The 14,220-nt window shown below is 47.8% G+C and overlaps 1 protein-coding gene across 1 annotated transcript in view; it reads right to left on the bottom strand.

Moving 5' to 3' along the window:
* Positions 1-5,830: 5,830 nt before the first annotated feature.
* snrnp40 (small nuclear ribonucleoprotein 40 (U5)) overlaps positions 5,831-14,220 on the bottom strand; it is a 29,285-nt gene continuing 20,895 nt past the window's right edge. The window contains exon 10 of the mRNA XM_041213761.1: positions 5,831-6,311. Coding sequence (XP_041069695.1) covers positions 6,262-6,311 — 50 coding nt within the window. The 3' untranslated portion in view covers positions 5,831-6,261. The remainder of the gene's footprint in view (positions 6,312-14,220) is intronic.

Genomic DNA, 14,220 nt, shown 5'->3' with positions numbered 1-14,220 from the left:
CACACCTTTCCAAAGCAATTAATCATTCAGTTAATGCCCCAAAGCTTCAGTTATTTATTATAGGATACGAACACTGGGGAAAGTTCCGCACTCGGCACAAATTGTTATTTAAAAATCAATGGACAACTTTTTGTGTTAAGCTTTACTCCATATTTACACAACCCACTCTGAAGAGTTTAGCATAACATTCGGGCTGACATTCCAGTCTGGTACCGAGGGAGGGCTGCACACACTGAGGTGCTTTTTATTTTGCTCAAGACGTTAAACCAATACCTCACCTACCCACTCAAGTTAACAAGAAATATTCCATGGAACTACTTTAAGAAAGAGTAAGGGAGTTCACCCCCAGTGTCAGAGCCACTATTAGGTCCCCTCAACCAATACCGGGCATCTAATTCCACTGTGGGAGACCAAATTGAATATGTTAATGACAATTCTTCAAGGCAGGGCACACAGATACCCTGATATCCACTGCTGTAAAGAGTGACTGTGGACACACGCTGGGAACACAATGGTAAAGCCCTCATATCTCCCCTGCAATGATGCAACAGAAATACTAAACAAATACAAGGTGCTCCATTACCTCTTATGCATCATTTACAAGCTATGAAGCAGGGTGTCTCCAGGATAGTGCAAGAGACTGTTCATGATAAATTGTCACCATATTCTTAGTTGTCAAGGATGAATGTTCAGCAGGAGCTTTGGAATAAGATACTTCCAGGATCCCATGAAGAAGATAGGTTGACACTTCTGGATGTCCTAGTGCTCAAACGAACACATTTTCTAACCTTCCTCTTTGTTCCTCAAGCCTTCAAGTGCTCTTCTCCTGAACTCATACAGCACTGAGGAGAGATAGTGATTCTGTAATGATAACGGATGCTGGGTGCAATACATGCCATTGTTCTGCAAAGGGGACTAATCTGAAACAGCCCTTTTTATCAAACAAGAGGCAGGATAGGGCTGCACATTTCAAGGCACTTGGACAAAGCACAAGCACCAGTAGATGCAACAGTAGTAGCTGGCTTCCAGATCACATTTATATTGTTACCCAACTTTCTTCCCCAAGTGTTCATTCGTAATGAGTACAATGTGAATTGCAGACTTTGCATTTTGCTTTGTGTTCAAACAAGTGCCTGCTTTCCCCAACAGATTAGTATTGCTGAGTTATCAGGTCCGAGGGCTGCTTTGCTTCCTTCTGGAAAACTGAACAATTTTTGCAGGTTCTAAAATAGTGACACTGTATGCAGAAAGGAGGAAAATGTCGCTCTACTGTGCTGCATTTAAAAAGAATGCTTGCTAAAAAGAATGTACTTTTTAAATGCACTGCAATCGCTCAATGTCACCAAGACAATAAATAGTTGGAACCATGATTCCTGAGGTAATTCTTTTTAAAGCAACAAGCATTCTTTAAATTCTGGAAATGCACAGACCATTCAGCATCTGGGTTTCTTCATGAACAAGCAGACTGTCACGAAAGTATAATTCGCACAATATTATTGTGATTTATTGTAAAAGTAGGTCAATAGTGGGGTTTGGATAGTTTCTCTGTGTGTGGGATTTAATTGAATTGGAGACAGTTTGTCTGGAGGCTTTTGATTTATCAAAAGAATCTAGGTTTGAAATGCTAAATACGTAAACATGGCTGAAGCTTTAGAATGTGAGGTGAGGAGAATTTGCATTTTTAGATAAATCAGGGTAGTTTGAATTTCAAAGAGATGATAGGATGTGATACCAGAGAAGCTAGGCCAAGCAGTGTGTTTATTTTTCCCGAAAGTTATTGATAGTATTAGCACAATGAAAAGATTTAAACTATGCAAAAGGTAAAATTGGAAACAATGGAATTTGCATTCAAAGGGAGAGACATGTATAAAGGAGAAGAGGTTATGGGGAGAATTTTCAGCTCAGTGAGTGGGGGTAGGACCCATTTGCTGAGGCATAAAATGATGCGGGGTGATGTTGGGCAGGCGTCCCGATGTCACCGTGCATCATTTAGATTTTCAGTTCAGCAGGCGTGCAGCTGCGTCGGCTGTGTGCTCGCCGAACTGTCAAAGGCCTATTAAGGCCATTAATTAATTAAACCTATTAAGAAAGCTGCCCTTTCAATCTTAAGGTTGGGGGGTAAGCGAAGAGACCAGGCGGCCTTCGCATTTTTCATGGACTCTCATCCATGGACGGGATGAGGTTTCATGAAGGGTTTACAAAATTAAATAGAGTTTTTCATTAAAGTTCATTAACATGTCCCAGCTCATGCGACACTGTCACGAGGGGACTTGTCTTAAATTTTTTCTTTCTTCGTTACAATTTTTCAAGCTTCAAACCTATCTGCCTCAGGGAGATTTCGACGGTCTTTCGCATGCATGCGACTCAGGGAGCGCCCCCCGCCCGCACAGGGAGTGCACAGTGCTTCCGGGTGCGCGTCACGCTGGGCGGGCCTTAATTGGCCCACCCATGTAAAATGGTGGCGCAGACCCAATCGGCCTGCCCACCACCCCCCCCCCCCACCCCAACAGGGGGAAAATTCTCCCCTATGTGCCAGAGGGGAAGGCTTTGCAAGATCTACCAGATGTGTGAAAAGCCTCCGGTATTTGTGCATTAATCTGCTGTCTACAGAAACTAAAGCTGGGAAAAGCCACTTTGAATTCTATTGTCCAGGGTATTGTGGTGATTTTTCTGACTGTTGCCTTAATGGGGGTATAACTGGAGCCAGATTAAATACGGGTTTAAGAGTTATTATAGTAGTAATTTGTAGACCTACATATGTGCTTGAAACCTCTTTTGTTAATAAATATTTACTTTAATTTTGTAAAAATCTCTTTAGAGTCTTGGTGGCCTAATTACTACTGAAATCAGGGCACGCATCTTGAAATAAAATACAAATTGCAAAACGGTTGTGACCACGTGATCAAGTTTTCCCCATGGATTTGATCCTCTTGACACACATCATCTGGTGCGTTGTAACACAGACTAAATTTTAAAAATATTTAACAAGGGCTAACTAACTTGTGTTTATCCATTTTTCTCCATTTTAACTTCAGATTTCCAGCACTTGCAATACTTTGTTTTTTTAATTCCACAAATTTTGCTGATTGCATCTTTGCCTCTGGGGTTTCTAAATTTTTTGTCGCTATTTGCCATTTTTCAATTATGAGCTTGTTTTTTTATGAATGGTTTCCAAATTTCCCCAATTGTTCTTCTGCCTCTTTGAAAAAAACTATAGTTTGGACTCTTGAAAGTTCCGAGTTAGCCTGCATACTTACAACTGAAGGTACAAGAGTTGAACAGCAGCTTGGAGCTAGCTCTGTGTCAGAAGGCTGTTGATAGTCCACACACTATGGTTGCAAAGAATGAATATAGCTATTTCTGGTTGGAAGCCCCTAAATTCAGCAAAATGGCTGGAAAACTAACCAAAACTTACTGATATGCCAAGTCCCAATCTATATTGCCAGTAGCTGCTGGGCCTTGAGCACATAGTAAGGGACCTGGCTAAGGATTCTATGATGGGAGCTTCCTTCACATTAGCCTGTCTGGTCTTGAACTGACAGCCAGAATGCTCAAGTAAAGGCTGCTAACTGGCGGAACTGGAGCCCTATAGAATCTCCAAAGACAGGTTATCGAAACTTTACTTCCATTGATAGGGGGCGGATATTATGAAGGGGTTGTTGGAATCCTCTGGATATCTAGCAGCCACTTCAGACAGTAGCAGCATCTTGACATACCCGCCTGAGTGAGCTAGTGGGCATCTAAGATGCCGAAGGTATCCACTGTGCGTACTGAAATAACATGACCAGTGCTGGTGATCCCTGGGAGAGTTAATCCCAGCAAAACAAATCGGGATCACTGCCAGAGAAATTTCTGTACTGTACAAGGTGGCAGGTTGCTCAGATCTGATTTTTCAAATTAAACTAGGATCAGTCAAATTTAAAATTTTGTGAAACAATGAAGTGAGTTTTCTTCTGTCGCTAGGCACAGAAAAATAAATAGGAAATTATGGCTACCGTAGATGTCGATGTATAAGTCAACTTTTGAAGCCTCAAAAAAAACCCTTCAAAAATGGGAGTTGACTTCTATGGCGAGTATGAAAGTGAACCTTTGACATGGGTGTGGGTGCTCGCCATTTTGAAATGTCATTTGCTTCTGAACAAAGAGTGGGCATGTCTTAAACTACTGTACATCTTCACCTGTATCGCCTACCTGATCCCTTAAGCCCAGTTAAACTGGTAAGTAAAGGACACATTTGTGAGGAGAAAAATTGAGGCTGACTACAAACGTGTATAGCATGTCGTGGCTGAAAAGTGGGTTGATTTATACACTGAGTATGTGCAAAAACATGGGCCTGAATTTTACGCGCCCCCACCGGCGCTTTATAGGCTGGGGTGGGGGCTGGAAGAGAGCGCACAATTCCTGTGATGGATGGGCTTTTCGCTGGGTCCCCGCCTGCCCAATCTCTCTGCAATTTTACACTAGGGTGGGCAAGGCCTCGGGCAGCCCGCCGGTCCTTGCCCTAATTGAGGCCCTTAAGTGCCCAATTATTGACCATTTAAGGGCCATTTCCAGCCCAGGCTGGCAGGAGTTCCTGGGTTTAGGGGAAGCCAAAAATAATGGGGTTGAGGCCTCGGGTGGGAGAGGACTGGGCCTCCATCAGCAGCCCCCATTTAATTTTGGGCACTGGTGGATGGTAACCGCAGGACTGCTCCCCCGGTCTCTCTCCGAACACCCCAATCCCCCACTGTCCGCCACCCCCCCCCCGCCACCTACTCTCCCTACCCAGAGACCCCCAACAATTACCTGGCCCTGGAATCCCAGGATTTAGGGCTCTGGGGACTTTTGCAGTGACGGGTGGAATTCCTGCCTGCAGCCACTTCACCCTCCAAAAAGCGGGACGGTGTCGGCTGGGACGCGTTCCCTGCTGACTCGTTGGATGGCAGAAAGGGAAACTCCGCCTTCCTAAAAGTCCCGGGGCAGAATTTTGCCCTTGATGGGCGGGTGGGCCCCACTGGCTCGGCAGTGGGTGGGCAGCCAATCACCGCCACCGAAACAGGCCCTGCCGCCATTTTGAGTGGGCGGGCCAATTAAGGCTTGCCCAGCGAGCTGCCCGACGGGAAGTGTTATGTGCTTCCTCTGCGTGAGGTGGGGGGATTCCCCAACTGTCAAAGTGCGCTCTTTCACACATGTGCAGGAAAGAGCGCACATCTCCCTGAGACCAAGTGCTGTCTCAGGGAGATCGGTGAAAGCTTTATAAACATCAAAATTTAAAAAATTAACATGTCCCCTCGTGTGTCAATGTCACACGAGATGGGACGTGTTAATAAATATGACTAAAACTTTTTTTTTTAAATACAGACATGAAACCTTATCCCACTGGTGGATGAGGTTTCATGTTTTTTCTATTCCCTGCTGAGGGTCCTGGCCTGGCCCCCAGCTTTAAGGTTGGACGGGCAGGGCCTTTAATTGGCTTAATGATCCTGTCAATGGCCTCAATTGGCCATTGACAGGTCGGCGGGCGGACAGCTGATCTCGCTGTGCCCCCACCTACTTTAATATTTAAATGGGGTGGGATCCCCCCCCGATGCCATCCAGCGTCGTCTTTGTGTCGGCGAGCGGGCCCTGTCCCCAACTCGCCGACCGAAAAATTCTGGCCCTGGTCATGATTTTTGGGGCTGGAGAAATGGGGTTGCCTTATACGCTGCAATTCATGGTATTTTTAACTACTAGCCTCAAACTAGCAATTAAGTTTTTATATTTCTGAATATTTAATTAAGTGTCATCCATATAAATGTATCAATCTAACTTGGATATTTGGAGGAAAAAAGGTGAAATACAGGCTGAGCAGTTAAAATAAAGTGGGAATATCCAACTCAATCTCTTTGCATCCATTTTGAGTAACAGTTGTAAGCAAAAGAGATGTCAATTTATTTCTCTTGAATATTAAAAAGAAACATTATAAAATTGTCTGTACAGCCATGATACAAAACCGAACGTGGGCCAGATTTTACAACAACAAACTATGTAGATTCAGATTCTGCACTCACATTGCTCTCCGCAGGAACTGTACAAACTGGTCCAGACCTGCAAAACCAACCAGGCTCATTTGCCAGGCCATGAGAAAAAGACATGTTTCAAACCCATTCATGGCTGGATCACTTGTCCAGTATTTATACATATATTCTCCCCCAACAGTACTTTTCTTCTCTGGTAATTGAACATTTTGTGTGTAGCTGCCAGTTGAAGTCAGACAAGTTCCCCTGCACAAATTGTTCCTCTTTACTGTATCTCTCCGATGTAGAGTCTTTTGTCACTGGATGCTGAAAGGACTGTTGGAATCAAAAAGAAATTGTAGACTTCAGTCAATTTAAACTTTACCTTAGATGTTACAAGCAGTTACTAGTTAAATTAAAAACTTGCATCCCTCCCGGTCCTTATTCTGAAATATCACACTCACCCATCTGATCTGACAATTACAACATCAACAACTGTAGACATTAGTAGGGCGGCAAGACAATGCACGATGTTCACAATTCAATAACCCAAGGTCACTAGTGAGGTTCATGATAGCAGCAGAAATGCTGGTGAGGAAGTGCCTCTGGCAAATTGTCAAATACAAGACAAAGTTAAAACTGGTTTAATTCTTCAACCAGTTCGATAATATCTACATGTTTATTGATATTATTGCATTACATCTGCCACCATAAAATAGTCTGAAAGCACGAAACAGTCACGAGTTAGTTTTCCCAACCATGTTTGTTTATTGGTAATTACTACATGGGGATTTTAACTGATGTTTTGTAAACAAACTCAGCTTATGGTGGAAAATGGTGGGTTTGCACAGCATTGTATCAAATTATTTGTATTATAGGCTCTTTTACAAATATGGAAAGAGAAAACCCCAAGGAAAAGCATGCATTTATAAAGCAGCTTTCATGTCGAGTTGTGCCAAAGTAATTCATAGCTAATAGATCACTGCAAGTTCCCTCCAAAATGAGAAGTGGCTAGGCGATATGTGTTAGAAGCTAGGACACTGGAAGAACTCCCTGCTCGTGTTTGAATACTGTCATGTGATCGCCTGCAACCATGTTTTAATGTGTCTGAAAGATGGCACCTGCAACAGTGCAGTATTCCCTCAGTACTACAGTGAAGTGACAGCCTAGATTATGCACTCAAGTCTGTAGTGGGGATTGAACTCTCAACCTTCTGCCCTGGAGGCGGTGACAATCAACTATATCAAGACAACAGAAACAAGATGAGTGTGTGGTGATGAGAGGAAAGAGAAAGACACACGCACACAAAAAAATCAATACAGTGGGTACAACACCATGGGCAGAATTTTCTGTTTGTCGGTCGGGCAGCCGGTTGCTGCTGGAGAAATGGGCCGCGCCGCCATTTTCCACAGGCGGGCCAATTAAGGCCCATCCAGCGAGTAAGCGACTCCTGTGTAGAACGGGAAAATAGTCGTGGGGGCAGGTGTGTTCAGAACGCCGATTCCATTGGGGAGCCAGCAGCCTGTACAAAGAATGGGCAGACAGCCTGCTTGAGGCAGTGCACCAGGGCCACTCGTGGAGAGAGGGAGGGAGGACCAATTGGATAGCAGCATGAGCAGGGAGGGTGGGGGGGGGGGGGGCGGTGCAGGCTGCAGGAGAGGCCAGCGGGGGGCACTGATTTTCAGATACATGCCTTGCTGTCCTCCTCCAAGAGGTGTCTATCCGTTGGCATGTCCTGTAACCAGAGGATGGGAGGAGGTGGGTGATGATGTGCAGCACACTGGCACCCAGTGCAGAAAAAGATTCAATGATTTTCTGCGCTCTGGATGGGTGAGTCTGTCTTGGCCATTTGACCCAGAAGGCAGCCTTAGCCTTTGAGCCCCCCCCCCCCACCGCACCATGTCTTGCTGTCGTTACTGCATAGGGCATCTGGTGCACGCTGGGTGGGCAAATGGGTATTGATCATGCTTACATCAGCCTTAGTGGTTGAGGTGAAGAAGGGTCTCTCCCCGCAGCATATGTTGGTGTTTGTGGCATTTGAGTAGTCTGGGGGCAACCTGCAGGGGAGGCCGCTGGACAGATACTCCGAACTCCAGCACATGTCATATTGATGGTAATGAGATAGTGCAGGGGATACCTCAAGGTGTTTTGGCCAAGTGGCATCTGCTGGCATCAGCGCCGCAACTAGTTGCGCCTTCTTGCCATGGGCACTGAGACCCGTGTGTTATTCAAAGTGATGGACGCCGAATGTGTCCAAGGTGGCTGTTGGGGGAGGGGGTTGGGAGCAGCTGTACTATCTTCTGGGGACTGATCACCAGTAGTGTGGACAGGAGCCCCTGGAGGCCTCAGATGGGCCACTGTGGTTGGGGTGCGGCGTGCGCATGCAGACTACATGAGCCATCAGCCCCAATAAATCCTCTTCTCTGTTCTGAAGGCAAAAAGTCAGCGCAATGCCCGGAAGCACCAGAGGACAGGAGGTGGGCACCCCCTCCTCCAGCACCTCACAACCTTTGAAGAAGAGGCCATGGAGCTGGGGAGGAGGCAGGAGGCCAGGGCGGCGAGGCTGGGGTCCAGCGGCTGGGTATTTGAGGTCCACAGTCCCATCCACTCTGTCAGTCCACTATCCAAACCACTGATGGTTGCTGGAATCACTAATGCTGAAAACAATGCTCATTCACAGACTGAGACATTCTGACATGTGGGTCATAATAGAAGGGACCCTTGTCCCCTTGAGGATTCGCGTCTCCACCACCTTCCAAAGTCACCGTATCCCACTATCACCATGGTCTAACAAGCCAAAGACTTATTTCATCTGAGGGGGTTTGGGACCTCCAGCACTCTTTCAACCAGTGCGCCCCACATTACTTTGTCCAAAAGGTCCTCAGCACCTCAGCTGTGAACCTCATGGCACTCAACTTAAATAAATGCCACCACGTTTCTCATCCCTGCGCCAAGGGGAAATGTTGCCTTCTGCCCACCCAGTCTATGCCCCTCCTAACGGTATGAAGGTAAATAATGTGACCTCTCAATCTCCTGTGATCCATGGCAAATGTCGCAAGTGTTTGCGATGTTTCCTCAGCACCGCAACTATCCAGGCCAGCATGCATCCAGGTCAGGTACCTCTGCACTCTCCCCACTCCAATGTTACATAACATGTCATGTGGCATTCCTGAGGTCATCTGACCAGCCTGTCTGCATGTGCACTTAATGGTTGGGGCACCTCTTGACTCTTTCCCACCTCACCAATGTTCGTCTCCTTAGGGTCTTGAAGGGTGAGCGATTTATGAGGCCAGTGGGGGGGAAAAGGGATGAAGGGTTGAACTGAATCTAAGCTAACTGATGCACTGTCCTTGTTGTTAATTTCAGCATCACCACCAGAGCCAGCCGCACCTCGACCCCAAAACCCCCCTCCACACCTGAAGGCCAACATGTGCAACTTGCGACACATCATTTCAGCCAGCCAGGCACCAGCGCAGCCACACACCTCAGTGGGGACTTTACTGTTGGCGATTGTCCCAGGTCACAGTGGAGACGGCACATCACAATCACTGGAGGAGATGGTAGGGGCAGAGAGTGCCGATGGCGCCAGCAGCCGGAGGACTGCAGGGGACGAGGCACACACTGAGTCCAGCACTGGTGATGTTGTCCCCAATGCAGCAGCTGCAGGACAGGCGGCAAGAAGTGCGCTTGCATTTGGCAGGGTTGCATGAGGGTATGCTTCAGTTGCTCTCTGCGACGGAGGAGTCCAGGCAGAATGCACGTGAAGGTTTGACCCTCAGGACAGAGCTTCAGACTTCCTCCAATGAGAGATTGGTGACTCTCAGAGAGGGGCTTCAACTGAATGGAACATTTTATGATTGGGATACGCTCTGACTTGCAAGCCCTCACAGCGGTACTGGCCATGGGTGGTAATTCCCAATGTGGGAAATGTTGTGGGCACCAAGCGTCAGCACTCGGTGCCCATGCATCTGCGGTGAGCAGGGAGGTCGAAAGGGACCTCACGTCGGCGCAGCAGCTGCCTGTCATTGCTGCGAGCTCCTCTCAGGATGCTCTGGATGAGGGCAGCAGCTCCTCCGCCCCTCTGCCAGTCAACGTTTCTTCCGTTGAGACTGCGACAACTGGGGAGATGCCAGTTCAGGGACTGGCCACTCCCTCCCATGCAGAGCCATCACAGGCTCCACGGGCCAGAGGACGCCTGCCAAGGTCATCGAGGCCAATAGGACAGCAGAGTCAGCAGGCTATCTCTCAAGTCACTCTGTGTGATGGGGGGGCACCTAGACGTAGCGCCCAAAAACTTAAGCATAAGGCACCTTAGGCACTCCACGGGTATGTCACTAGTGATTTTGTGTTGCCCTTAGAATAGGGACCCGAATTTTTCTTATTGCAATGGAGTGTTTGCTTTTCTTTTGGGCAGAAGAAAGTCCACCTTTGTTACCATGTCTGAGGGTCTTTTGTTGTGGTGCATTTTTCTTTTTCACATATTTATCATGAGTGTTTGAGTGGACATTGATGTTTCTGTATTAAGCCCTTATTTGCAGCTGAACAGGTGGAAGATGTAGCACCTAAGTGCCACGTGTGGCAGTGCCAGGCAATGCTGTTCCTGCTGATCCGTGTGTGTGGAGCTAGCTGAAGGTTCTTTGGATTAAATCGTCCTGGGTGTTCCTGCTTCCTTGGTGTAATTGCGGGTCGGCGTGCTGCCCCTCATCATTGCCCTGTGCTTCCTCATCCTCTAAGGCACTGCTGGATTCATCATGTGCAGCCTCATCCAGGGAGTCAAGGTCTTCATCATCAATTGCATCCCCCCCTTTCCAGTGCAAGATTGTGCAGGGCGCAGCAGACTACCACTATCAGAGAGAAGTGATCTGGGGGCTACTGGAGTGCGCCCCCTGAGCGGTCCACGTATCGGAAGTGCAACGTGGCTCTCTCCACGTTCTGGTGCCGTGGCTCCTATTGTATCGCTGCTCAGCTTCTGTTCATTGGATGGCGGAGAGGCGTCATGAGCCACCTTCTGAGGGGATAGCCCTTGTCACCCACCAGCCAACCATCCAGCCAAGCCGGAGCACTGAAGACCTCCGGCACCTGGGAGTGTCTGAGGGTGTAGGCATCGTGGGAGCTGCCTGGGTACCTTGCACAGACTTGTAGAATCTGCATCCTGTGATCACACACTATCTGCACGTTCATGGAGTGGAAGCCCTTCCTGTTGATGAAGCCACCGGGCTCACCTGCTGGCGCCTTGATGGCCACATGTGTACAGTCTATAGCACCCTGGACATGGGGGAAGCCAGCAATGGCCACGAAGCCTCTGGCTCGCTGTGCCTGACTTGCCTGGTCACAGCGGAAGTGGATGAAGGTGGATACCCGTCTGAAAAGAGTGTCAGTAACCTGCTTGACATGTGTGGACAGCTGATTGGGAGACACTGCAAAGATCACCCACTGAGTCCTGGAAGGAGCCAGAGGCATAGAAGTTGAGGGCAGCTGTGACTTTCAGAGCCACTGCATGGGGTGTCCCAGTTAGGGGAGATCTTAGGGCCAATCATCTGACAGATATAAAACAAAAACAGAATTACCTAGAAAAACTCAGGAGGTCTGGCAGCATCGGCGGAGAAGAAAAGAGTTGACGTTTCGAGTCCTCATGACCCTTCAACAGAACTGAGTGAATCTTAGGAAAGGGGTGAAATATAAGCTGGTTTAAGGTTGGTTGGGGGGGGGTGTTGGTGTGGTTATAGGGACAAGCAAGCAGTGATAGGAGTAGATAATCAAAAGATGTCACAGACAAAAGAACACAGAGGCGTTGAAGGTGGTGATATTATCTAAACGAATGTGCTAATTAAGTATGGATGGTAGGGCACTCAAGGTACAGCTCTAGTGGGAGTGGGGTTGAAAGGCTAGCAGGGCATAAAATATTTAAAAATAATGGAAACAGGTGGGAAAAGAAGAATCTATATAAGTTATTGGCAAAAACAAAAGGAAGGGGGAAGAAACAGAAAGGGGGTGGGGATGGAGGAGGGAGTTCAAGATCTAAAGTTGTTGAATTCAATATTCAGTCCGGAAGGCTGTAAAGTGCCTAGTCGGAAGATGAGGTGCTGTTCCTCCAGTTTGTGTTGGGCTTCACTGGAACAATGCAGCAAGCCAAGGACAGACATGTGGGCAAGAGAGCAAGGTGGAGTGTTAAAATGGCAAGTGACAGGGAGGTTTGGGTCATTCTTGCGGACAGACCGCAGGTGTTCCGCAAAGCGGTCGCCCAGTTTACGTTTGGTCTCTCCAATGTAGAGGAGACCGCATTGGGAGCAACGAATGCAGTAGACTAAGTTGGGAGAAATGCAAGTGAAATGTTGCTTCACTTGAAAGGAGTGTTTGGGCTTGGTCGGTGAGGAGAGAGGAAGTGAAGGGGCAGGTGTTGCATCTTTTGTGTGGGCATGGGGAGGTGCCATAGGTGGGGGTTGAGGAGTAGGGGGTGATGGAGGAGTGGACCAGGGTGTCCCGGGGGGAACGATCCCTGCGGAATGCCGCCACGGGGGGCGAAAGGAAGATGTGTTTGGTGGTGGCATCATGCTGGAGTTGGCAGAGGATGATCCTTTGAATGCGGAGGCTGGTGGGGTGATAAGTGAGGACAAGGGGGACCCTATCATGTTTCTGGGAGGGAGGAAAAGGCGTGAGGGCGGATGCGCGGGAGGTGGCCCGGACACGGTGGACTGAATATTGAATTCAACAATTTTAGATCTTGAACTCCCTCCTCCATCCCCACCCCCTTTCTGTTTCTGCCCCCTTCCTTTTGTTTTTTCCAATAATTTATATAGATTTTTCTTTTCCCACCTATTTCCATTATTTTTAAATCTTTTATGCCCTGCTAGCCTTTCCACCCCACCCCCACTAGAGCTGTACCTTGAGTGTCCTACCATCCATTCTTAATTAGCACATTCGTTTAGATAATATCACCACCTTCAACGCCTCTGTGTTCTTTTGTCTGTGACATCTTTTGATGATCTGTTCCTATCACTGCTTGCTTGTCCCTACAACCACACCAACACCCCCCAACTTCTCTCTTCCCCCGCCCCCACCTTAAACCAGCTTATATTTCACCCCTTTCCTAAGATTCACTCAGTTCTGTTGACGGGTCATGAGGACTCGAAACGTCAACTTTTTTCTTCTCTGCCAATGGTGCCAGACCTGCTGAGTTTTTCCAGATAATTCTGTTTTTGTTTTGGATTTCCAGCATCCGCAGTTTTTTGTTTTTATCTGACAGATATAGTTGACTGTCTCCCTTGAGAGTCGGAGCCTCCTTCAGCACTGCATCTCAGTCACATTGAAGTAGCTGCTTCGCCACCTGTACACCCTGGCAGCAGGATAGTGGCGTCTTCTGCGGCCCCTTGCACCTTGGACAACCTCTCCTGCGCCCCTTGTGCCAGTGCCTGGCCTCCCAAAGGTGGCTCCCCTGGAGGCTGAATATGCACTCCTGGCCTCCTCCTTATTCTATCCCTCCCTTCCTCCTCTGGGGAGCTACCTCCAGTGGAGAGGTCAGAACCCATACCCCCAGGCTAAATGGAGACCTCTGGAAAGCTGCAGGCCCGAGAAAGATTACTGTCTACAGACTGGTTTCAAAGTACACAAGAAGCTCTTGGAAATCGATGAGAATTGCTAACAATCACACAGGCAACTTTTAAACACTTTCAGCAATTAAAACTTCGTGTAAAACATGAACAACCCCTCTTGAGTCCACACAACCTGACATTGCATGAGTTTTCTTAAAAAATCTCCAACCCGACTGCCTGTTGGGCCTGTGCTCCGACCCGAAGTTCGCATGGGCCCCTCAAAATCCAGGACAATTAGTAAGTTAAGGGACTTATCAAGGCCTTCAATTAATGGTGGGCAAACGCCCTGCTGCTGAGCACGCCCGCCGACCGAAATATTGCGATGCCGCGCGCTGACATTAGCGCGCGACATTTTAAGCGCTGACATGCAGGCTCTACCACCCGCAAGTCAGCCGGAAAATTCTGGCCGATGTAAGGTCCCAACCCATACTGCCAGTACGTGCAGGGTTTTGTAAAAGGCAAAAACTTTAGTCCGGCTCTTGAACCACTCATGTCAACGTCATGGCTAAGTTCTCCGGGGGGGTTTCTAGACTGTCTGGCATTGAGGTGGCAGCCAGCATGCTCAGAAGACATTCCTGCTGTTATCCTGCCTGAAGTAGTGTGCTATGGATCACCAAAGCCAGTCACAGCAAGATGCCACAAATATCAAATAAGTT

Source organism: Carcharodon carcharias, chromosome 19 (assembly GCF_017639515.1).
Source record: "Carcharodon carcharias isolate sCarCar2 chromosome 19, sCarCar2.pri, whole genome shotgun sequence".
Taxonomy (NCBI): Eukaryota; Metazoa; Chordata; class Chondrichthyes; order Lamniformes; family Lamnidae; genus Carcharodon; species Carcharodon carcharias.
Note: the sequence above shows the minus strand (reverse complement) of the source record. Positions and strands in the feature narration are given on the sequence as shown.